This window comes from Cololabis saira, chromosome 4 (genome assembly GCF_033807715.1).
Source record: "Cololabis saira isolate AMF1-May2022 chromosome 4, fColSai1.1, whole genome shotgun sequence".
NCBI lineage: Eukaryota > Metazoa > Chordata > Actinopteri > Beloniformes > Belonidae > Cololabis > Cololabis saira.
In genome coordinates, this window is record NC_084590.1 from 5,052,900 (window position 1) to 5,079,383 (window position 26,484).

Here is a 26,484-nt window from a genome sequence, read left to right on the forward strand (position 1 = left end):
TTCACTGCCACAAAGCCTTAGAGAAACCTAAAAGTAGTTTGGATGCCTTGGCATTTTCCCTAAAACGTTAGAGAAGGGTGCCAAGAATTGTTTCCAGGTAAGTACTGTGCTTGTATTTGTATTGATTAGGGCTATTTCAGTCGGGTAACCTGCGAAACACTGCGAATGATGCACAGTTTTGGCGGGTTAAACTCTGAGATGTTCAGTCCACACTTATTAAACTTGTGACTAATAGATTAAGCCCCCTTCAAAAAGAATTTGAGGCCATAGGTGGGATTTTGATAGCGGCAGCATGCTCGGTGGGCGGGAGACATTGGAAGGAATTTGAGAGACAAATGCTCCTTGCTCCTTTAATGAATAAGATGGAGTAATGGGAATGGACCATGCAGAGGAGTGAAAGCAGGCGTAAAGCATAAAGTGTGTGTAGCCATATGGAAATATGACTCCCTTTTCCCTGGCCACATCCTCCAGTTTATATATAGAGATACCAAGCCATTCACAAATCACTGCCAACTGTTCTAATCTCTCCAGGTTCTGTTCCAGGTTTTACTCCCACCAGGATATGTCAGAAACATTTACCTGAGAGGCATCCGGAAAATATCCTATAGAGGGTCTGCATTGACGTCACTTATCCACTGGACCAGCCCCCTTACTCACACTGAGTGGCAAAACATCAGCAAAAACAGCTGCAACTAGTGGAGAAGACGGGATAACAGCAGAATATCGGCTTAAATTAAAGGCAGTTGGACTTGACAGTGACCTGTACAGTTACCCCAAGAACCAGTGGTCCATGGACATTAATATTTGGTACAGTTACCAAGAACCAGTGGTCCATGGACATTAATATTTGGTACAGTTACCAAGAACCAGTGGTCCATGGACATTAATATTTGGTACAGTTACCCCATGAACCAGTGGTCCATGGACATTAATATTTGGTACAGTTACCAAGAACCAGTGGTCCATGGACATTCATATTTGTTACAGTTACCAAGAACCAGTGGTCCATGGACATTAATATTTGGTACAGTTACCAAGAACCAGTGGTCCATGGACATTAATATTTGGTACAGTTACCCCAAGAACCAGTGGTCCATGGACATTAATATTTGGTACAGTTACCAAGAACCAGTGGTCCATGGACATTAATATTTGGTACGGTTACCAAGAACCAGTGGTCATGGACATTAATATTTGGCCACCAATCCAGTTACTGATATTTATATGTACTTAATTTCTACGCCGGGGAAATACACGAAGCAAAGCTTGAAGGCTTACAAAAGTCTTGACGCTTGGTCCGACTTCAAGGCAGGATTTGTTGTAGAAATTAAAGTGATGAGGACACCGAACTTTATGATTTGACCGTTTAACGTTAGCTACCCAAAAATCCAACATCACCTGATACAAAATGGGAACCGCAAAACGTTTTGGTGTCTGGAATCCAGTTGTTTCTGTGAATTGCAGCGATCCATTTGGTTTTCTTAAGCTTATTTTTCGGCAGTCTGTAAAACAATAACTCCGATTTGTTGCTAAATCTATGAGTACAGTCGATCGCACAACAGCTCTTTCCCATTTTAGATGTTTTCCAGTTGCTCAAAGTGAAATTTTACGCTGCCACTCAGTCTTTCTGACACTCAGTCTTTCTGACACTCAGTGGGCGAAACCTGCTGTGAAGTCGCATCTGTGGTGTCATGCACATTCCCTCTATATAGAGCCCTGAAAAAAGTCTGCTGTCTCCAATCTATGTGGAGGAGCGTGAGTGTTCATCTGGTCTCCTCTCCACTGCGGACCAGGACAACCTCCACAGCCTTTCAGCTTCCTCCCTTACTTACAAAGAACACCCTGTGATGCTCAAACTCACCCACAATGCAAAACAATTGGAGATGGGTTGTTTTATTACAAAACATCCCTAAATCTCACCTCATCTCGCTGGTATTAGTTTGCTGCATTGATGCTGTGTTTTATCCTCTGGGATGCAGCTAGTTTTAATCTGAGGCCTTAGCCACTGTGTTGTTCTGTCCCTGCTGTTATATTAGGATGATTGGACATCTGCTGTGGAGTTGCTAAGCTGGAAACACTCGTCTAGTCTCCACCAGGACATTTGTCTGGCACTGCAGGCGGCGGCAGCATCAGTGAGAGTGTGTACGGTGCAAATACTGCAGCGACACTAACCGTGAGGACAGGGCCTTGCAGAGGAGTTATGCAGCCCTGCCCCGCCACAATGTTGGGATATTAAATAAAGAAACACTCTGGGGGTTTGTGATTGGCATTTTTGACAGCTGAAGATATTCTTTATCAATGTCTCTCTGATTAGTAAAGGGTTTTTGAACTGAACTGAAGTAAATACTCACACTGTCTACGGTTATGAAGCAGAACGTCCTTCTTTGTTAAGCACATTTCACTCCTTGCCAGTGTCCGTTTGCTGCCCCAGTTTCACTTTGTTACACACAGTGTTAAGGTACGTCTATGTATTATATTCTGTCATACGAAATACGCTTTGTGAGTCGGGGAAGGACAAATATTTAAACAGAAGAACAAATCATGAAGTGAAAGCTTAAAACAACGTTTCCACAGGCGTTCATTTTCATCTTTCATTAGACAGCAACACTTTTATTTACTAACTACAATGGGTTCTGAGTTATTTCAGAGTAGCCTGAGACATCGACTTTCAGTCAAATTTGTCTATTGTGACAGAACAAAGTGTCGCTGGGCAAGATCGCAAGTGCCGGATTTACTAATCTGCCAGTAAAAACAAACCTAATGACTTTGGTAGCCCCGCCAGCCTCTAAAGGCACACAGAGTGGTTTGTGTGTGTATGTGTGTGTCTCAGTAATGGCTCCATAGTTGTAGTTGTTTCATTTAAATCAGAGTTATGAAGTGTTATAGAGCCCTTTTAGGCTTTAACCTCCCTTGGCAGCAGTTAGAATCTATATTACAGAGGTTAGAAAGCTTTGCAGTCACTCATTGCTGCCTTCCTTTTTTTTCCTCTCACTTGTGCGCTTGTACACATGCACATACGCACTTAACACACTTGAATGAAGTTGCACAGGCCACGGCCCTACACATGAGCTATCCTCAAATTTAATGAAAAGTCATAATGGGTTCTGTGTGGGACATTGTCCTCTGCGTTTTTTGGTGTGTACGTGAACGCGGGCAGACCAAAGGGGCCTCGGAGGCAACAGCGGTTGATTGGAGGGCACATGTGTGATGTGGCTGAGAGATCAAACATGCACCCTTGATGAATGGGAGAGCAGAGGGGGCACCAGTCCTTTCCTCTACATCTGATCAGGCTCAGCTTTTCCTGCTTCATTACACACACACACACACACACACACACACACACACACACACACACACACACACACACACACACACACACACACACACACACACAGCTTTGTAGAGTGACTCATTCACGGTAAGAAAACCATTTGAACACATTTGTATTTTGCCACTTATCTGCGTTTCTGTTGCACGCCTCTGTGTGTGTCGGCGTGTTTGTGTCTGTCGGTCCGGTGCCAGTAATGAGGTCATTCTCCTGCGTGGAGTTAAAACCTCAGTGTGACTTTATCTCCGTTACATGGGGAGAGGATTATTCTCATCACTCTCCACACCACTCTCACTCTGAACCCTCTCCCACTCAGACTCCATCTCTACACACACATAGACACACAAATACACACCTGAGCTCTGTTGTGCCTGTTGACTCTGCGTTTATCTAAGCCTGTAAATGAATCCTATTAGCCCGCGAATGTATGGCATGAGATCTGCCTTCGGAATTTAATTTCTAAATGAAATTTCTTGGACACTGTAGTGTCAGTTATCATTTCCTGTTGACACATTGACACCTCAGGATTTGTATCTGTACCATGTTATTTCTGACAAGACATCCCTACATCTGATATAGAGGGAATGTGCATGACGTCACAGATTAATGTCCATGGACCACTGGTTCTTGGTAACTGTACCAAATATTAATGTCCATGGACCACTGGTTCTTGGTAACTGTACCAAATATTAATGTCCATGGACCACTGGTTCTTGGTAACTGTACCAAATATTAATGTCCATGGACCACTGGTTCTTGGTAACTGTACCAAATATTAATGTCCATGGACCACTGGTTCTTGGTAACTGTACCAAATATTAATGTCCATGGACCACTGGTTCTTGGTAACTGTACCAAATATTAATGTCCATGGACCACTGGTTCTTGGTAACTGTACCAAATATTAATGTACATGGACCACTGGTTCTTGGGGTAACTGTACGGGTCACTGTCAAGTCCAACTGACTTTAATTTAAGCCGATAATCGGCTGTTATCCCGTCTTCTCCACTAGTTGCAGCTGTTTTTGCTGATGTTTTACCACTCAGTGGAGAAGTGACATCAATGCAGACCCTCTATATCCAAGTTGAAATCAGAAGTGAACTTGTATTGCTGCAATAAAAGGTATAGTCAGAGTAACAGTGATGAGGAGGGAACGGTGTTTGTTTTTACCCCAAAGTCTGATTTAAGGGACAACTAATCTGTCTTTGCTGCTCATTCAATATTTGCTTCAGAGAGTGCAGAGCACAACTGATAATCTTGTACATACAGTGTAATCTCTGTACAGAGAAAGCTGAGTTAGATAAGATTTTGTCTTTACATGCAGCAGTATTTCCCATTGACTCAGCCGCTTCCAAGTCCTCAGCCGGCAACGGGATCAAGTTTCTTTGTTTTAAGATCAATTTTGGTGGATAGGAATTCAAATGAAGACAGAAGCAAAACATTTATTCAGCTCTCCCACTTTTGAGTTTATGAATGTCATTCCTTCTGAAACGACGGAGGAAGGCCCGACGTTTAACCCTGGTACTGTCTTCTTTCCTCTTGCTCTCTCCTTCCTTCTCCCTTCCTCTTTTCTCCCTTCCTTCCTTCTTTCCTTGTTTTCTCCCTTCCTTCTCCATTCCTTCCTTCCTTCCATCCTTCTTTCCTTCCATCCTTCCTTCCTTCATTCCTTCCTTCCTTTCTTCCTTCTTTTTCCCATTCCTTCCTTATTTCCTCCTGCTCTCTCCTTCCTTCTTCCCTTCCTCTTTTCTCCCTTCCTTCCTTCCTTCATTTCTTCCTTCCTTCTTTCCTCCCTTCTTTTCACCCTTCCTTCCTTCCTTCTTTCCTCCCTTCTTTTCACCCTTCCTTCCTTCTTTCCTTCCTTCTTTCCTCCCTTCTTTTCACCCTTCCTTCCTTCTTTCCTTCCTTCTTTCCTCCCTTCTTTTCACCCTCCCTTCCTTCCTTCCTTCTTTTCTCCCTTCCTTCTTTCCTCCCTTCTTCCCTTCCTCCTTCCTTGACCCGAACAAGTGTTAACCCGGCGGGGAGAGTAGTTGTGATTGGCGGAGCTTGAGTGCAGCGGTTCCTGCAGCGGTTCCTGCAGCGGTTCCTGCAGCGGTTCCTGCAGCGGTTCCTGCAGCCGTTCCTGCAGCCGTTCCTGCAGCGGTTCCTGCAGTGGTTCCTGCAGCTGTTTCTGCAGCCGTTCCTGCAGCGGTTCCTGCAGTGGTTCCTGCAGCCGTTCCTGCAGCCGTTCCTGCAGCCGTTCCTGCAGCCGTTCCTGCAGCCGTTCCTGCAGCGGTTCCAGCACCGTCCAGGTCCAGGTCCTGCTGCACAGCTGTCCTCAGCATGTGCTGCTCGTCTACATGCACGTCTGCACTGCAAGGTTGTTTTCTTTGATGGTGTGCTTGTATTTCTGGACATGTGTACCTTTTCTTTTTTGTTTTGTTTTCTGCGGACATACTCAAACACATCCCCACTCATGCCTGTCTCTCTTTGCAGTCTGTTTCACCATAATTGCTAGCACCCCCCTGCTCTCTGTTCACTTCACACATGACGTGGCCCACCTTTTCACCCATCTGTCAGAACTATTGTGTGTGAACGTACGCGTATGTGGGTGCTGCGAGCTGTCATGCAAAGCCGGAGCGGTGTTGATCAGCGGGCCAAGCCAGTGGCATATGGCCATGTCCTGGGGTGCCATGGCATGTAGGAATGCAGGATAGCAAACTAAACGGACAGGAGCTCGAGCACATGGCTGCACAGACACTGACGTGCCAACGTTGCATATGCAACTCATCAAGTGAGGTTCTGAGCATTCACTTCTCTCTTTCTCTGCCTCCTCCCCGCCAGCAGCTCAAATTAATCTAGATACAAAGTGTGGGAGGATTTGTGTGTTTACCATGTAAATGGAGTCCGCCGAAGTCGTCTTTTGCTGCTCTCATTTGAAGTTATCAGTCTCAACTCCTCACATCAAGCAGGCACGCACAGAGACAGCTCGCTTAAACAATACCAGCTTTGTTTTTCCCAAACTTTCAAATGAGATTCTTAATTTGAATAACTCAGTCTCGAGCAGAGTGATTTTATGAATCCTTGCACTGCTGGGCTTCTGTTGCCGCTGAGATTTGAGCTCAGTTCAATGAAAACAAAGTACAAAAGACATGTTTACTTGCTTCACCGACACATAGACGTCGGAAACACAACGTCAGCGGATAAGAAACATGAGGTGGAACCGTACGGGACGTCTGTCGTGTTAGAGACGGGCAGAGTTCATTTACACAGTACATTTACTTTAGTACATTTTGGGAAATGTTGTACTTTTAGGAGTAGTTTTGAATCACTGTACTTTGTACTTTTACTTGAGTAGATTTGTGAAGAAGAAACTGTTCCTCTTACTCCGCTACATTAGGCTACGTTGAGCTGTTACTTTTCTTTTATTCCTTTTATCCGCGTACGCGTCAATCTCATGACATCACTGGGTGATTCTTTGGGAAAAATGTTTGTTTTGCATGTTTTGTCACATTTACACAGACTCAAACACACACAGAGTTTCTATGAGTTCATGTTTGTTCTAGTTCTGCCTGGTTAAAAAAGAAAAGTACAAAGGCTGGAAATTTTGTGCTACTTGTGCTTAATTTATTTTTTTATTCTGTTATTATTTTATTAAAAGTACTTGAATTTACTTTAAGATTATTTTAATTTAAGCTATTTTTTATTAATTTTAATTTATTTTATTACTGTATTGATTTAATTTGCCTGAAGATGATTATTTTGTACTTTTGTCTGTTTAAATGGTTGTGTTAAAAAAATAAATCAGACGTTACTCAACAGTTACTCAGTACTTGAGTAGTTTTTTTACCAAGTACTTTTTTACTTTTACTCAAGTAATTATTTGGATGACTACTTTTTACTTCTACTTGAGTCATATTATTCTGAAGTAACAGTATGTGCACGTGTTTTGTGACTTCCAACTATCTATACTCATTTCAGCCCCAACCATGTGCTTTTAACTTCCAACTCTCACTACTTGTGATCAACACAGAAGTAGAAACATGACATGTAAAAGCCTTCGGCCTCATAAGGGATTGGTATTACATGAGTGAATTTACAGGAGCAAAGCATTGAACTTATTTAGCTATTGTTGCACAAGTGATATTGTAAATCCATTCATAGGCTTTTCTATAATGACGGGAAAGAAAGATTGATTCAATCACTGAGAGTCATTGTACAGAAGAGTATTAGGGCCAGGCAGGAGAAAAATTAAATTAATATTTTAGAGGAGGAAGATTTTTTTTTCATTATGCACTTGGAAAAAAAAGTCGAAATGCAGAGAAAAAAGTCAAAATGTCGAGATTAATGTTGAAGTACAATTTTGAGAAAAAAGTTGAAATGTCGAGAAAAAAGTCAAAATTCCGTGAATAAAGTTGAAATGTTGAGAAAAAAGGCGAAATTTCGAAATTGTATTTCAACATTAATCTCGACATTTCGACTTTTTTCTCGAAGTGCACAATGAAAAAAAATCCTCCCCTCTCAAATATTTTTTCTCTTGCCTGGCCCTAATACTCTTCCGTAGCATTGAGTGAACATCGCTTAAACAAAACATGAAACAACACCACCTTATAGAAAGATGTCAAACATTGTCGCTTCACAAAATGTCAAATGTAGAAATCATCATACAGGACTGTCTCAGAAAATTAGAATATTGTGATTTTCTGTAATGCAATTAAAAAAACAAAAATGTCATACATTCTGGATTCATTACAAATCAACTGAAATATTGCAAGCCTTTTATTATTTTAATATTACTGATCATGGCTTACAGCTTAAGAAAACTCAAATATCCTATCTCAAAAAATGAGAATATTCTGGGAATCTTAATCTTAAACTGTAAGCCATAATCAGCAATATTAAAATAATAAAAGGCTTGCAATATTTCAGTTGATTTGTAATGAATCCAGAATGTATGACATTTTTGATTTTTTAATTGCATTACAGAAAATAAAGAACTTTATCACAATATTCTAATTTTCTGAGACAGCCCTGTATACTGAGATAGTGATTCTAGACATGGACTAGTAGGCAGATAGTTTAGCGTTGTGTAGTGGAGCAGTGTTCTTGTCCCACGTCAGGAAAAACTCCGTAAATGCAGTAGAAGCTCGGCTTCTCCGTCATCCTTCATCCCGACACCTCCTGTTCTCTCCAGAGAATCTTCCTCCTCACGCCGTCGGCATCACTCAGGCCATGAAGACCCCGTTAGAATAAGTAACAGAGCGTGGATAAGTAAGTGTGTTACGTAGAGGAGTTACTGGGTGACTTATATACTCACGAGTACCTTCAACTTGATTTAGTAGCACCTTTTAAACGGTGCTAAACCTTCTCTTCCAAGTCGCTGGAGGACAGGAGCTGCAAGTGTAAGTTTAAGCATAAGCTCATCCACAGGCCTCCCCCAGCCTGCTGCCATATGAGATGAAGATCATCATGATGGTGATGGAGTAGTTTATTTGGTTGATCACTTTCCATTGCATTTAATTTCCTTTTGTAGGAAAGAAATAATAAAAAAAGAGGTCAGGAATAAACCGACCAAAAGGTGTAGCTGAAGCCTGAGCTTATTGTGCCGACCCTTTTTAACTTTGTTCACTTCATAGTGGATACTAATACAACAAGGACAAACAATCTACAACAACAAAAAAAAAACACATGCAAAACAAAAAGGAAGACAAACGTAAATATGACAGAAAAATCAAGTAAAAAAAAAAACAGAAGACGGATTTCAGAAAAACAACTAACAGAGAAGTAAATAATCAATGCTTAGAGGAAACGAGAACAATCTCTAGAAGATTGAAAACAAAAGGAAACCAATCATCCTTCCTTGCTTCCTTCCTTCCTTGCTTCCTTCCTTCCTTCCTTCCTTCCTTCCTTCCTTCCTTCCTTCCTTCCTTCCTTCCTTCTTTCCTCCCTTCTTTTCACCCTTCCTTCCTTCCTTCCTTCCTTCCTTCTTTCCTCCCTTCTTTTCACCCTTCATTCCTTCCTTCCTTCCTTATTTTCTCAATTCCTTCCATCCTTCCTTCCTTCCTTCCTTATTTTCTCAATTCCTTCCATCCTTCCTTCCTTCCTTATTTTCTCAATTCCTTCCATCCTTCCTTCCTTCCTTCCTTCCTTCTTTCCTCCCTTCTTTTCACCCTTCCTTCCTTCCTTCCTTCCTTCCTTCCTTCCTTCCTTCCTTATTTTCTCAATTCCTTCCATCCTTCCTTCCTTCCCTCCTTCCTTCCTTATTTTCTCAATTCCTTCCTTCCTTCCTTCCTTCCTTCCTTCCTTCCTTCCTTCCTTCCTTCCTTCCTTCCTTATTTTCTCAATTCCTTCCTTCCTTCCTTCCTTCCTTCCTTCCTTCCTTCCTTCCTTCTTTCCTCCCTCCCTTCCTTCCTCCCTTCCTTCCTTCCTTCCTTCCTTCCTTCCTCCCTTCCTTCCTTCCTTCCTTCCTTCCTTCCTTCCTTCCTTCCTTCCTTCCTTCCTTCCTTCCTTCCTTCCTTCTTTGCTCCCTTCTTCCCTTCCTCCTTCCTTGACCTGAGGACAGCACCAGGGGTAACCCGGCGGGGAGAGTAGTTGTGATTGGCGAGGCCTGAGTGCAGCATTTTGCAGACAGAAAAATCAAGTAAAAAAAAAAAAAAAACCAGAAGACGGATCTCAGAAAGACAACTAACAGAGAAGTAAATAATCAATGCTTAGAGGAAACGAGAACAATCTCTAGAAGAGTGAAAACAAAAGGAAACCAATCATTACATTTTTTGGTATATACTGTAGATATTATTATTACAACAACAATGTATGTATATATATAGTTTTGTATCACACTAATGTTCTGTATCTTTCGATTATATTGGATTTATTCGTCGTTTTAAATGTATTTATTGAACTACAGTTTTTTAATTCATTATTTAAGCTGTTCCATATTTTAACTCCTGTAACCGATATGCATCTTTCTTTAGTATTTATCCTAGTTTTGGTTCTATTATATTACCATCATAATGCAAATCATCTAATTAGAAACCATTTTTGTCCATAAAGATGTAATTTTATGCTAATTGGTTTATGCTAAGTGGTTCTAAAAAAAATAAAAATAAACAGGCAAAAAGATTTGTCCGGACACCTTCTGCTTCACTGGAATCTGAACTTCTAATGTTCATGGCATGAGTATAATTCCCAGCAGGAATTTTGCCCCGGGGATTTTTACACATTTGACTGACGGATACAGTATGCTGCGTTCCAGACGTACCAGTTGTTTTATTATTTTGTTTTGCATGTGTTTAATAAATTACTGGCGTTGTATTTCTAGCCACAGACTCACGGCGGTGATTCGTTTTACCCTAATCAAAGCAGACAGCAAGACGAGATCTGAACCCGGTGATTTCACAATAGCAGCGTTACGATGACTCTCACAAAGACACGGAATATTGACACAAGTACAATGAGGAACGTTGGTATGGCGAGCAAGAAAGACGTAAGAAAGCTTCGCTCCTCAGATGTGGCCTGTTTGTTAGGGGTTAGGTTGTGCCCAGTACTGGAATTGTAAAATAAATCAGGGGGGATGGTGGATTTGATCATATGGGGACAGATAATTTGTGCTGATTACAAATAATATATTACAAATAATAGCAGTGACCAAAACACCTGCAGAAATACTGCAGGAATGACATAGCAGCAGTTAAATGCAGCCTTCTGTAAGCTTTAAATATCCACTGGGCTTACATCAAATACATCAAAACACAACAATAAAAAACACTTTTCTGAACATATCAATATGACTCTGTCCTTTCTGTCCTTCACAGGATAAGGAAAATGGATCACTGCAAAAACTCACAATCTTAACAAGAATATTTGTCTTATTTCTAGTTAAAATGTCTCATTTTAGTAAAAAAAATTTCATCACATTTAAAATAAGACTCATCACTGGAAAAAACAACAATTTTCACCTGTTTAAAGTAAATTTTCACTTGAAATAAGTAGAAAAATCTGCCAGTGGAACAAGATTTTTTTGCTTGTAATAAGAAGATAAATCTTGTCCCACTGGCAGATTTTTCTACTTATTTCAAGTGAAAATTTACTTGAAACAGGTGAAAATTGTCAAATAAGTTATTTTTCTGGTGTTATTTTTCTGGTGATGACTCTAAATGTTGAAATAGCAGTAAAACCACATTCATTGATGAAATGACATAACGGATGGAAAGGAGGGATGGCAGTTTTACATGGGGGATGATTTGGACCGTTTTTATTTCAGGGAGGGATGATTTGGACCGTTTTTATTTCAGGGAGGGATGATTTGGACCGTTTTTATTTCGGGGGGGGATGATTTGGACCGTTTTTATTTCAGGGTGGGATGATTTGGACCGTTTTTATTTCAGGGTGGATGATTTGGACCGTTTTTATTTCAGGGTGGGATGATTTGGACCGTTTTTATTTCAGGGTGGATGATTTGGACCGTTTTTATTTCAGGGGGGATGATTTGGACCGTTTTTATTTCAGGGGGGGATGATTTGGACCGTTTTTATTTCAGGGGGGGATGATTTGGACCGTTTTTATTTCAGGGGGGGGATGCCGTCCCCCCTCATCCCCCTCAACTCCAGTACTGGTTGGGCCTCACCCCTCTTTGAACAACTCTGGGATCGTCATGGGACGGACTCTAAGTGTCAGGACGTTTTACTTACTTATCTTGCTTCTCACAGTGGGAGCAAAGAGAATGAGATCACTGTCCTGGTGGGCTTGATCTCTCCGTTGATTGGGTAGGATTTCAGAAAGGTAATAAATGGACAGAGGGGTAGAAGCATGGCTCTGATGTGCTGATATCCTGTCACGGTGTGTCTAGCTACACGTTTCCTGCTGGCTGCTGGCAGAAAGGTCCATGCCTGACAAAGCCTTGGACGAACCGGGAAGAAAGTTTTTCTCTATTCTATTTTCACATGGAAAAGTGATGACACAAGTTACAAGATGCATATCATGAGATTCTGAGTGCGTCAAGTGTTTTTAATCTCAATAAATATGATCCAGATACTAAAAACAAGGATCGCTCAGCTGCACTTTGTTTCTCAGACACATTTTTGGATGGAATTGCCCAAAACGCTCGCTCTAACAAACAAACGCATACACACACACACACACACACACACACACACACACACACACACACACACACACACACACACACACACACACACACACACACACACACACACACACACACACACACACACACACACACACACACACACACACACACACACACACACACACACAGACAAAAACCAGCAAAAATACTACAGGACTGAGATGTGTGGCAATAAAGTTTTGAAGCTTGAACTCTTGTAGCGGCCAGATCCACCTTTGCATCAGGTCATACTTGAAATGTGAAGAAGCCCTTGATGTGTTGACACTTCTTCACTTTCAATTGACTTTCTTTGGCTTGATTTCTTTTCAAATGTCCCACAGCACCTCTGAATTGCTTCATGTCCCGAATGCTTTGCGACCTGCCCGGTATCTGAGCATGAGGCCTGAAGGTTGACTGGACCATCAGCTTCTCAGGGCAGGACCTTCATGGTAACAGGTTCAAGTGCAAGAATAAAGGGTCTGCATTGACGTCACTTCCCCACCTACGCCCCCTTACTCACACTGAGTGGTAAAACATCAGCAAAAACAGTGGTTAATATTTGGTACAGTTACCCCAAGAACCAGTGGTCCATGGACATTAATATTTGGTACAGTTACCAAGAACCAGTGGTCCATGGACATTAATATTTGGTACAGTTACCAAGAACCAGTGGTCCATGGACATTAATATTTGGTACAGTTACCAAGAACCAGTGGTCCATGGACATTAATATTTGGTACAGTTACCAAGAACCAGTGGTTCATGGACATTAATATTTGGTACAGTTACCAAGAACCAGTGGTCCATGGACATTAATATTTGGCCATGAATCCAGTTTCCTGATATTTATATGTACTTAATTTCTACGCCGGGGAAATACATGAAGCAAAGCTTGAAGGCTTACAAAAGTCTTGACGCTTGGTCCGACTTCAAGGCAGGATTTGTTGTAGAAATTAAAGTGATGAGGACACTGAACTTTATGATTTGACCGTTTAACGTTAGCTACCCAAAAATCCAACATTACCTGATACAAAATGGGAACCGCAAATCCACGTTTCGGTGCCTGGAATCCAGTTGTTTCTGTGAATTACAGCAATCCATTTGTCTCTCTTAAGCTTATTTTTTGGCAGTCTGTAAAACGATAACTCCGATTTCTTGCTGAATCTATGAGTACAGTTGATCGCACAACAGCTCTTTCCCATTTTAGACGTTTTCCATTTTCCAGAAAGTTTACGCTGCCACTCAGTCTTTCTGCCACTCAGTCTTTCTGTCACTCAGTCTTTCTGCCACTCAGTCTTTCTGACACTCAGTCTTTCTGACACTCAGTCTTTCTGACACTCAGTCTTTCTGACACTCAGTCTTTCTGACACTCAGTCTTTCTGACACTCAGACTTTCTGCCACTCAGTCTTTCTGACACTCAGTGGACTTAAACCTCTGAGAAGTCTCATCTGTGACGTCATGAACATTCCCTCTATAGAGGAATCCTTGGCACATAACAAAACTGATGTCAGACCTCTGATCACTGAATCACGACAGTTTTCACAGGCCTTTGTCATATCCCATCATAGACAATGTTGCCTTCTTCTTTTTTCTTTCCCGACATCCAAACATGTTGGCTGGAAAGTATTTTCAGATTATATTGCGTTCACTTATGTCTCATTTTTCAACACGTAACAATGAGAGGAGTCGGCTGAGAACAAGAGACTGTCGGGGCTGTAAGGGATCACAAATAATCTGTGGTCTGCCCACATCGCTCCCTGGTGGCTTTTTCTGACGAAAAAGAAAACCAAAAAAGTTTGGAACAGCGTTGCCAGTTGTGAGTGGCAAGTGGTCGTGGTGAATCACTTGAAAAGTTTCCTGTGTTTCGGCTTCTGCAACGGGGACAAAGGTGAATGCAGAAATACAATGGAACCTCTTTAAACTTAACAATGACGTTTTGACCAAACAGAGACCTCAAGCCTACTGCCGAGAACACACGGGTGAGTTCTGGCTATCTGTGCCAAAACCCCAACCTGAAACCGCTGGAATATCTCATGACAAAATTAGAATGAGTGCAGATCAATACTTCCCATCCAACCTGGATGAAACTGGACATTTATTGTGAGAAGAATCAGAGCATTTTCCAGTGAAAAGAAAGAGAAAAGAAAAAAAAGTGTCTTGTATTGTTTTATGTAAAGTTCTTTAAAAAGTACCTCTTGCATCAAAGAAGAAAATGTAATTCCCTACTTAAATTCAAAGTGATGTTAGCCTTTTTACAATATATACGTAATTCTTTTGAAGCCATTAGAAAAAAGTAAAATCTAAAGGTCTAAAGAGTTAACGAAACTTAAATGGGATGTAGTTTTAACCCTTGTGCTGTCTTCGGGTCAAGGAAGGAGGAAGGGAGGAAAGAAGGAAGGAAGAATGAAAAGAAAGGAGGGAGGGAGGGAGGGAGGGAGGGAGGGAGGAAGGAAGGAAGGAAGGAAGGAAGGAAGGAAGGAAGGAAGGAAGGAAGGAAGGAAGGAAGGAAGGAAGGAAGGAAGGAAGGAAGGAAGGAAGGAAGGAAGGAAGGAAGGAAGGAAGGAAGGAAGGAAGGAAGGAAGGAAGGAAGGAAGGAAGGAAGGAAGGAAGGAAGGAAGGAAGGGAGGGAGGGAGGGAGGGAGGGAGGGAGGGAGGGGGGAGGGAGGGAGGGAGGGAGGGAGGAAGGAAGGAAGGAAGGGAAAAAAGAAGGAAGGAAGGAAGGAATGAAGGGAAAAAACAAGGAAGGAAGGAAGGATGGAAGGAAGGGAAAAAAGAAGGAAGGAAGGGAGAAAACAGGAAGGGAAGAAGGAAGGAGAGAGCAGGAGGAAGGAAGGAAGGAAGGAAGGAAGGATGGAAGGAAGGAAGGAAGGAAGGAAGGAAGGAAGGAAGGAAGGAAGGAAGGAAGGAAGGAAGGAAGGAAGGAAGGAAGGAAGGAAGGAAGGAAGGATGGAAGGAAGGGAAAAAAGAAGGAAGGAAGGAAGGAAGGAAGGAAGGAAGGAAGGAAGGAAGGAAGGAAGGAAGGAAGGAAGGAAGGAAGGAAGGAAGGAAGGAAGGAAGGAAGGAAGGAGGAGAGAGCAGGAGGAAAGAAGGACAGGAGAATGAGGTCATTTTGACCCAATGACAGTACCAGGTTAACAGGACTGATATGATAAATGATGTGATAGTATGTGTTTAACTTAGATGTGTTTAATGGTGGTGTAAATGCCCCAAGAGCAGGGTGAAGTGTCTCTGCGGTGCAGGATATGTTCAGATATGTTCAGATATGTCCAGATATGTTCACATGTGTTCTGACGGGGGGAATGTGCGTGTCTGTACGTTTCTGACGTCCCTGTCAACGGTTAACCTCTAAAATGCCGTCAGAGACGTGTTGTGCGTAACACCCCCCCACGCCGCCAGGAGCCCCACAGCCATTGTTTCTCCAGCAGCAGGGCACATGCTCGATTACCAGTTATGGAGCATTATCAGCCTCCGTGTGCTAGCGCACGTGTTTGCGTGTGTGTGTGTGTGTGTGTTTGCATGTGTGTGTTTGTGCAGACATGCTCTCAGCTGAGGGAGCTGGTTCACGGGCCGGTCAGAGCCCCCTTATTTCCTTTTAATTGACTTAAGATGGGCAAACAAGACCTAAGCGAGCACACGGTACCCATTACACTCACACACGAGAAGCACATCGGGCCAAGACGCACACTAATGAAGCACACATAGTGACACACATATATAGCCGCAATTGCCCCTGCATGTATTAGCTGCTTTTACAGTTCCGTCAGGCTAAATGAGGGAGCTGTGTTTTCCCAGTCAGCACTGCTGCCTTCCAGTTGCCTGCAGCTCTGCCAGAACTCATTCGCACTATGTAATCTTTTTCCTGGGCTTGCTGTGCAGGATCCACCTCCACCGCTCGCATGTGCTCCCTGATATGGTCCCATTCAGGGACGTACTACCTAGAAGTCCTTGTTAGTATGTTATTGTTCCCATTTTATCACCCAGTGCTCCTACCTAATAACGCTTTCCCACTAGTACCTACTAGGCTCCACTCCACTCGGTTTGGTTCTTTTCCACCAGGGGTCTAACGTGCCGAGTAGATACTTTTCTCTATCTATTCTGCCGAGGTTCTAAGCTGCTGAGTCGGCTGTATCTGACATCATCACACTACAGGACACCGATTGGTCGGGGGGTTGGAGTCAGACGTCTGAGTCAGGAGGAAAAAAATCACAGAAAGAGACTGACGGATTCTTGTTCATTTTATTCCACTAGCAATGGCAGCAAAAGTCTGTTTGATCCAACTCTGAGGTGCAGATGTTCATAAACCTGGTGCCTGAGACAAACAAACAAACAAAAAAAAAAGCGTTGCCACATTTTTTAACTTGGTATGGAACACAAGCCACAGATCCAGCAGCACATCTATCATCTCCTCCAGGTTCTACATCTTTAGTGTTGTTGTCTTCTCCGTTTAGATACACAATCAAATACGTCACAGCAGCTTCTCCAACCTCCTACTTCTGATCTGGGTATCAAAAATAAACGAGGGCAAGGCGAGTGGAGTCGGGCTGAGTAAATACTAGTATGCACTTTGAGAAAAGAGTCGAAATGTCGAGAAAAAAGTTTAAATAGCGAGAAAAAAGTCGAAATGTCGAGAAAAAAGTTGAAATTTTGAGAAAAAAGTCGAAATGATGAGAAAAAAGTTGAAATTTCGAGATTAATGTTGAAATACAATTTGAGAAAAAGTTGAAATGTTGAGAAAAAAGTCAAATTTCGTGAATAAAGTTGAAATGTTGAGAAAAAAAGGGAAATGTCGACATTATTCTTATTTCAACATTAATTTCGACAGTTCGACTTTTTTCTCAATATTTCAACTTTTTTCTCGACATATCTCTCTCGCTTATACAAGACTTTTCACTTTTTGCGGGTCCAGACATATTTTTTTTTGTGTTTTTGGTCCAATATGGCTCTTTCAACATTTTGGGTTGCCGACCCCTGGGCTAGAAAGACTTTACATGAACACTCTTTCAGTCATGTATATGCAGTCAGACTATCCATATCCCACCTCTCTCTCCGTCTCTCCTACCGTGGATGTGCATGCTGAGGAAAAAACCAGTGTACTAACAAGAATACAAGCATCCCTATTTTGCCTGCTAAGATTTGAATTCGACTTTTTTGTTTTATTTTCTATTTGTCTCCTGCAGGTTATGCCAAAAAAAAAGAAGCTCCTCGCTCGGCCAATTACCATTTTTGTTAGTTTTGTTTATTTTCCTCACTGGCATGCATCATTTCCATTTTCTGTTCCCCCTGCGTCCTTCCATCCTGCCATCCACCCTCCCCCTCCCCCTCACTGTCCAGTCATTGTTTTATCATTGATATGTGTGACAGAAGAGGAGGAGGAGGAGGAGGAGTGGAAGGAGGAAGAGAGGAAGATGACCAGCTTTCTACATGTCTGTCTTTTTTTTCTTGCCTGCTAATTCTTTTTAAAGGTATGGTGTCATATATGTTTGTAATGATGGATTCCACAAGTGTTGTGAAGGCAGCAACACACCTGCAGTAATTCCACCTGTTACTCCCGTGTGGAGGGGAATTTAACCGAGCTTGTCGTGCATGTCGTCACTGACTACGTTTACATGCAGTCAAAATTGGGGTTAAGGTCAATATTCTGGTTACTGAAACATTGGGAATAATCTGTTTCTATGTGTGAGCAAACAGGGTTATCCCTGTATACATTAGTGGTGGGGCAAAAAATCAAGATGAAAATCGATGGTTTATATAAAACATGTTATTAATGTTCATGCACTTTAATTTGTCCAGCTGTTCAGAGTTTACATTTACAAGCCTAGGAGGCAGTGAGGCTCTATACCAGGGGTCGGCAACCCAAAATGTTTTAGAGCCATATTGGACCAAAAACACAAAAAAATGAAAAGTCTTGTATAAGCCTTAGAATGAAAACAAATGGCGAAAGGCGAAATGTCAAGAAAAAAGTCGAAATGTCGAGAAAAAAGTCGAAATGTCGTGAAAAAAGTCGAAATGTCGAGAAAAAAGTCGAAATATCGAGATTAAAAAAGGAAAAAAGGAAGAAAAAAAGAGAAAAAAGAAGAAACAATTGAAAAAAAAATTAAGAAAAAAAGAAAAATCTGAGAAAAAAATTAAGAAAAAAAGAGAAAAAAAACAAGAAAAAAAAACATTTTTGAAAAAGCTCCAGGAGCCACTAGGGCGGCGCTAAAGAGCCGCATGCGGCTCTAAAGCCGCGGGTTGCCGAACCCTGCACTATACAAATGCACTCTCTTTGTACGTTGTATGAAGTTTTGGCATTGAATAAATGCATAACTACAGACGTTTTCCTTTTTATGGGTATTTTTTTCTTTTTCACTTCATGGCTCATATTGGGGTTTTTAAAAACCTGAATATGAGCAAATTCCGGTTATTCAAAGGGGTTATTGGTGTTTATATGGTCGTGTGCAACCGGGTTATTGCCAATATTCCGGTTAGAAAAGGGTTATTGATGCATGGAAACGTAGTCAGTGCAGGAAAACGACTCGGTTTCAGTTGTTTTTAAAATCAAAAGTAAAGAATTGTAACTCCATGAATCCAAAAATAAATAAGAGATTGCTCAACCTTCTTTTAAAAGCCTATTTTCTTGCAAGGAAATAGAAATATGGCAACATTTAAACCGGAAAAGGTAACGATGGACGTCTCCAAGTCCATTTTTTTATTTATTTGATGTCTGTAAGGATCTGAACGTACAGAACTGGATTATCAACATCCAGAGTTTGGATCCGTACAGACGCAACCACAAAAGATTAATTTAGTCAATATACAATATAACACAGGTGTTTTTGTTTTGTTTGTAAATGAATGTATGAATGCTGTCAGATATGTTTCATATTTCTCCAAACAGAACAGAATGAGATGTTGAGCCATTGAATTTTGACTTATTGTGAACGTTGTGGTGCCAGTTTCCGTGGTGATCTCCAAACGTGTCTGATCTGTGTAAAAGAGGCAAACGTACAGAGAAAACTCTTCCAAGTTACGTGGTTTCAGTAATGTCTTCATCTTCTTTGCTACTCAGCTATTAAAGACACTTAAATGTTATGCCTGAATGAAATAAGTGGAGTGTAATTTGTCCATCTTGTAGTTCCCCAGTAAAAATGAGGTCTGAATATTTCTTAGGAAAAGACAAAAAAAACATTCAGTGTGACTAGCATCCAGCATCAACATGAATTAAAGCTGCAAGCACCCTTGTGCACGTTCAGGCTGTAGTGGAAGCTTGTATGACTTCATGTAGATTCTTCAGGCCTGGACATTTAGCAGATGACACCACCCACGACTCTCTATATCAAACCATTCAAAAGTAATGGCAGAAAGTAGGAACTATCAGATATCGACCAATCAGAAGAAGGGGCGGGGCTAAGTTACAGCAATTATGTTCAAGGACTCAATACCGAGTCCCATGACACCACCCACGACTCTCTATGTCAAACCATTCTAAAGTTATGGCAGAGAAAAGTATTCTAAGGGGTGCTGTTGAGCCGTTAGGCCACGCCCATTAATGCAAACCATGAAATATCAAATTTATCACCAGTTTAGGGGGACCTTTTTGCCCCCCTAAACGTGCCCAAAAAGTCACCAAATTTTGCATGCAAGTCAGGCCTGGCGAAAAATTTGATATTTAATGGTTTACATTAATGGGCGTGGCAAAATGGCTCAACAGCGCCCCCCGGAAACCTTTGTGGCTCAAGCCCCACAATACGGTTTGACGTACATGCACGAAAATCGCTACACACCTGTATCAGTACACAACTTAAAGAAAAGTATCTTGGCGACATGGCCGAAACCGAACAGGAAGTCAGCCATTTTGAATTAATCGTGTCACTTTGGCGCAATTTATGCCATTCCTTCGGCAGTTAATTCAGCCCGAACCGTAACGTGCCCCCAAGTGTGTTATACATCAAAATGTGCGTCTCCATCCTCCGACACCACGCATTGCTTTTCTCTTTCAAAAGCGTTACCGTGGCGACACTAGACGCCAAAAAGCGCGACCACCCTTCATCTGGTTGGTTCAGACCGAAAAAACTTTGTGCCTCAAGCCCCATAATACGGTTCGACGTACATGAACGAAAATCAGTACACACCTATATCATATCGCAACTTAAAGAAAAGTCTCTTGGCGCCATGGCCGAAACCGAACAGGAAGTCGGCCATTTTAAACATTCTGAATTAATCGCGTAATTTTGGAGCAATATGAGCCATTCCTTCGAGAATTAATACGGCCCGAACCGTAACGTGCACCCAGGTGTGTTATACATCAAAATGTCTATCCTGCGACTATGCGCATTACTTTTCTCTTTCAAAAGTGTTAACGTGGCGACACTAGACGGCAAAAAGCGCGCCCCCCTTCATCTGATTGGTCCATATTTGATAGTTCCCCAAAAGTCACCAAATTTTGCATGCAAGGCAGGCCTGGCAATAAATTTGATATGTTATGGTTAAATTAATGGGCGTGGCAAAATGGCTCAACAGCGCCCCCCGGAAAACTTTGTGCCTCAAGCCCCACAATACGGTTTGACGTACATGCACGAAAATCGGTACACACCTGTATCATGTTGCAACTTAAAGAAAAGTCTCTTGGCGCCATGGCCAAAACCGAACAGGAAGTCAGCCATTTTTAATGTATTGTGTAATTTTGGCGCAATTTATGCTATTTCTTCGGCAATTAATACAGCCCGAACCGTAACGTGCACCCAGGTGTGTTATACATCAAAATGTGCGTCTTCATCTTGCGACTACGCGCATTACTTTTCTCTTTCAAAAGTGTTACCGTATAGACTAATTATAGAGAGTCGTGGGTGGTGTCATGGGACTCTGTAATGAGTCCTTGAGCTTCTTTGGCCTTAATTAGCCCCGCCCCTTCTTCTTATTGGTTGTCCCTTTTTCCTGCTATAACATTTGAATGTTTTGACATAGAGAGTCGTGGGTGGTGTCATGGGACTCTGTAATGAGTCCTTGACCTTCATTGGCATGAACTAGCCCCGCCCCTTCTTCTGATTGGTTGTCCCTTTTTTCTGCTATAACTTTTGAATGGTTTGACATAGGAAGTCGTGGGTGGTATCGTTTCTGATATGCTTATGGGGGGCGGTGGCCGTGAGTGCGAGGGCTCGTTCATCGCTGCTTGCAGCTTTAATTTGATTTGATATCATGTCTAGAGAAAGCTGATACGTCTTTGAACGGGTCAGGAGAAGAAATAATGGTTTACACACATTCAATAATTCATCTTCTGTTTCAAATTGTATTTCTTTGGAAAAGGACAAAGGAAACATCCCCATGTTTAGCTCAGTGCGCCCCCTTTAGGTGTGGAGGTAAGTTGCTTTGACAAGACTGTCCAAGATGTACTTTCTGGTCTTTTTGCTCACACGCTCTTTGATTTCCTCTTTCATCAGTGCTTTCATGAGTCTCTCAGGTGCTCTCAGTTACTTCTGCTGATATTTGAACATTAAAAAGGGATTTATTCATGTATTTATCTTCAAGGCAGCACTATTGTATGTTCTTCTATGTTCCTCGGCCCAGTTCAGGCTCCAACTCAGGAAACAGGAGCCCGTAGGAGATGAAACATCAGTGATTTCTCAAACCGGGCCAAGTGACCAGCTTCCCCCACATACTTTTACCCGTCAGTCACAGCAAAGCTTTGTTGAGACTTTTTGTCAGATAAAAAGATTCCGTCAACGTTAACAGAGTTCATTATTTGCATGTTGAGTGTGACATTGTTTCATGACTCATTCACGTGTTCTTTTCTTAAATGTGGCCAAAGTTTTCACTCAATATTACTGTCAGTCATTTTTTTATGCTTTTGAGTTCAAGTTTGCATCGTATAAAATGAAAACAATATATAAACTTTGCCTGAATAGCAGTTGTTTGTTTGTTTGTGACTGGATTTCTGGACATACAGAAATCCACCCACATCTTTCCTCAGTTCCCGGTGGTTTGAGGGTTGGACTGAACGTGTGTGTTGTGTGTGAGGACAAAGGACGGCTTCACATCACGCCGGCCCCTGGCACACTGTTTTTGTGAGACAGTGTGAGCTAAATTGTTTGCAGGACGGGAGCCAAGAGTGTTGTTTGTGTACATCTGTGCTTTGTATTATTTATGCACAGTAAATATGAATAAGGCAGTGTGTGATGGGCGGCGTTTTAAGTATTTGTTTAAAGCGTGCACACACAGCCGTACTATTACATTTATCGCAGTTTTTTCTTTCTGTATTTTATCATGCCATACTCTCTATTATCGTTTTGATTATTATTCTTTTTCTTCAAATAACGTGCATTTAATATGCAAGTGTTACTGAACATGTGTAAAGGAAGAAAAAGATTTAGGAATGAAAGGAGTCATTGCTACTGCAGAGCTTTGGAGTAGTTTAAAATGTCCCACATGAAAGAAGAAAGTGACGGAGGAGCTTGGGAGAAACGTTATTAATGACCCGGAACTTTGTACCTAAAAGCATCTCATGCGCGCTAAAATGCAGACACTACGGCCACCATCGTTGTCTAACCATAAATAAACATTATCCAAAACCTATTCACAGTGATGAAATAAAAACATGAATATTTGACTAATGTTATGTCATTAATGCATTTAATGGTACTGAAAACTCATTGACTACGTTTACATGCAGTCAAAATTGGGGTTATTGCTAATATTCCGGTTACTGAAACATTGGGAATATTCGGTTTACATGGTAATTAATCATTTGGGATATCTGGATCAAACCAGCGACGCACGGAGAACGTCATGACACAATTCCTGTCATTTCTGCTTCTTCTTCCTGTATCCAAATTCAAAACAAAGAGAGTTCAGCAGGGCTGCAACTAACGACTATTTTAATAGTCGACTAGTCACCGACTATTGAAACGATTAGTCGACTAATCGGATAATTAGTATTTTTTTCTTAAATTCAGTATGTCGCTTTAATTATGTGGCAAATGATAATAAACACGAGAAAGATGGCTACTTCAATGAAAAATACAGGACTGTCTCAGAAAATTTTAATATTGTGATAAAGTCCTTTATTTTCTGTAATGCAAAAATGTCATACATTCTGGATTCATTACAAATCAACTGAAATATTGCAAGCCTTTTATTATTTTAATATTGCCGATCATGGTTTACAGCTTAAGAAAACTCAAATATCCTATCTAAAAAAATTAGAATATTCTGGGAATCTTAAGCTGTAAGCCATGATCAGCAATATTAAAATAATAAAAGGCTTGCAATATTTCAGTTGATTTGTAATGAATCCAGAATGTATGACATTTTTGTTTTTTTAATTGCATTACAGAAAATAAAGAAATAAAGAACACAATATTCTAATTTTCTGAGACAGTCCTGTAGATATTTTATTCAACTTTGCCGCTGTTCATACAAAAAATTAATAAAATGTCCTATTTAAAACTGGTGTATTGTTGAAACCCGTCACTCAGACCCGACGTGCTTTCTCTCCAAATGCTTGTGCATTACCAACGTGCTCCCGTGATAAGCAAGGTCTGCTTTGCAAACCTTGCAAGTCATCTTTTTATTTACCGTATCGAGGCTAAAAGGCTCCAAAACTTTAGAAGTTTTGTTAGCTGCAGCTGCTACAGGACGGGACGCCGTCATTATTGTTTACCCGCTACCGCTCGGCAGAGACGCTATCGCGCATGCGCGACTCTCGGGAGAGAACGTATTGAAGTGAGATGCCTCACTCCGTTGGAAAAACACGTCTGGCGACAATTGTCGACAATGGAATTCATTGTCGACAATTTTGATTATCGATTTTTGTCGACAACGTCGACGAATCGTTGCAGCCCTAGTTCAGTGACTTGTCCAAAGATGCTTTGACTCATGGAGGACTTGGGGATCCAAGGCCTTTCTTTTTGCAGACAGACCCGTGTACCTTCCTGAGCTCGGCCTGCCCACTCTTACACTTGATCCCCGTTAGAAAGAAAACATGGTGCTTCTTTAGTATTCACATAGCAAGATTTACAGCATAGGAGGTATTTCCGCATTCAAAGTGGGACATCCAAAATGTTTTTTTTGTTCAACAAAGACCACCCAACATTCAAAGATTTACCAAGTGCAAGTTTTCCTAGTGCAACAGTTGTGTAAGACTATAATTCAGGAAGCTGTGTAACCCCAGCGCTCAGACACCATGTGTAACACAGGGTTCACATTTCTCCGTGTACCGGTTGGCGTTGCAACTCCTCTCCCAATTTGAACCATTACTCTCCACTTTGTAATCAACTCCAACAATTATAACCTAGCAATACGCCTCTGATTACTGTCCAGGTGTATTTTGGACTGTTCTGGGAACACAGAAAGAAAGAAAAAAATGAAAAGGGAAAAAAAAAAAAAAAAAAAGCTGATACTGGTCCCAGAAGAACTTCAGGTTACGCACATTTACAGTAACCCTGTTGATGTGAGGGCTGCTTTTCATTTGAAGTGCTCATTCCCTCTAAATTACAGTGCTGCCTTAATGAAGTATTACCATGCAAGTCCAAAGCAGACCAGTACACAGAGGAGCAGGTACACACACGTGTGTGTGTTTTGAACACAAAAGTGTGAGTGCAGCACGCACTTCACATGAGCAGAGCTGGTAGAGGAGCCAAAAGTAAAAGTACTGTTACTTCAGAATAATATGACTCAAGTAGAAGTAAAAAGTAGTCATCCAAATAATTACTTGAGTAAAAATAAAAAAGTACTTGGTGAAAAAACTACTCAAGTACTGAGTAACTGTTGCGTAACGTCTGATTTATTTTTTTAACACAACCATTCAAACAGACAAAAGTACAAAATAATCATCTTCAGGCAAACAAAATCAATAAAATAAATTAAAATTAATAAAAAATAAAAAATTGCTTAAATTAAAATAATCTTAAAGTAAATTCAAGTACTTTAATAAATAATAAAATAAATAAAATAATAACAGAATTAAAAATAAATTAAGCACAAGTAGAACAAAATTTCCAGCCTTTGTACTTTTCTTTTTTAACCAGGCAGAACTAGAACAAACATGAACTCATAGAAACTCTGTGTGTGTTTGACTCTGTGTAAATGTGACAAAACATGCAAAAACAAACATTTTTCCCAAAGAATCACTCAGTGATGTCATGAGATTGACGCGTACGTGGATAAAAGGGATAAAAGAAAAGTAACAGCTCAACGTAGCCTAATGTAGCGGAGTAAGAGGAACAGTTTCTTCTTCACAAATCTACTCAAGTAAAAGTAAAAAGTATAGTGATTCAAAACTAATCCTAAAAGTACAACATTTCCCAAAACTTACTCAAGTAATTGTAACGGAGTAAATGTAACTCGTTACTACCACCTCTGGTCTGAGCGCATAACAATACCATAACAATAACATAACAATACCATAACAATAACATAACAATTACTCAAAGAAAATAGTTGCGTGAGCGTCTTCCCAGTTGTTTCTAAATGTGGGATTCTCTCTGTCTCTCACACACACACACACACACACACACACACACACACACACACACACACACACTTGGCTGCAGGCTGTGTTGGCCTCACCTACGGCCTCCCAGACCAGCTGAATGTTGCATGAGTCCTGGCTGCTTCCTCCATAATGCAGCATCAGAACATGCCAGTGGTTGGTGTACATGCAGCACCGGCACCTGCACCCACCTGGACCTGCAGATATCCAACCATCTCCCACCAACACAGCCGGCTATTTGAGGACAAGAAGGCAAGAGCTGATGGACGTTTGTTGTCTTTTTGTCGTCTCCCTGGTGACAATTCACAGTTTCTATATTTCGGAGCGGTGGTGCCAGGCAGAAGTTCCTCTTCACCTCCACCTCCAGCTTTTGGAAAACCTTTCAGTGACTACATTTACATGCAGTCAAAATACGGGTTATTGCTAATATTCTGGTTACTGAAACATTCAGAATATTCCGTTTACATGGTAATTAATCATTGGGGATATCTGGATCAAACCAGCGACGCACGGAGAACGTGATGACACAATTCCCGTCATTTCTGCTTCTTCTTCCTGTATCCAAATTCAAAACAAATGCTGCTTC

General features: G+C 41.2%; 1 protein-coding gene across 4 annotated transcripts in view; it reads left to right on the forward strand.

The window, feature by feature from the left end:
- bcas3 (BCAS3 microtubule associated cell migration factor) overlaps positions 1-26,484 on the forward strand; it is a 515,318-nt gene that overhangs the window by 283,772 nt on the left and 205,062 nt on the right. Inside the window, exon 23 of one of the 4 annotated variants that reach the window (XM_061718690.1) lies at positions 17,611-18,153. The exons of the other annotated variants lie outside the window; for them this stretch is intronic. Within the exon in view, the coding sequence (XP_061574674.1) occupies positions 17,611-17,663 (53 nt within the window). The 3' untranslated portion in view covers positions 17,664-18,153. Of the gene's footprint in view, positions 1-17,610; positions 18,154-26,484 lie in introns of those variants that run through there. 4 annotated transcript variants of the gene reach the window in all.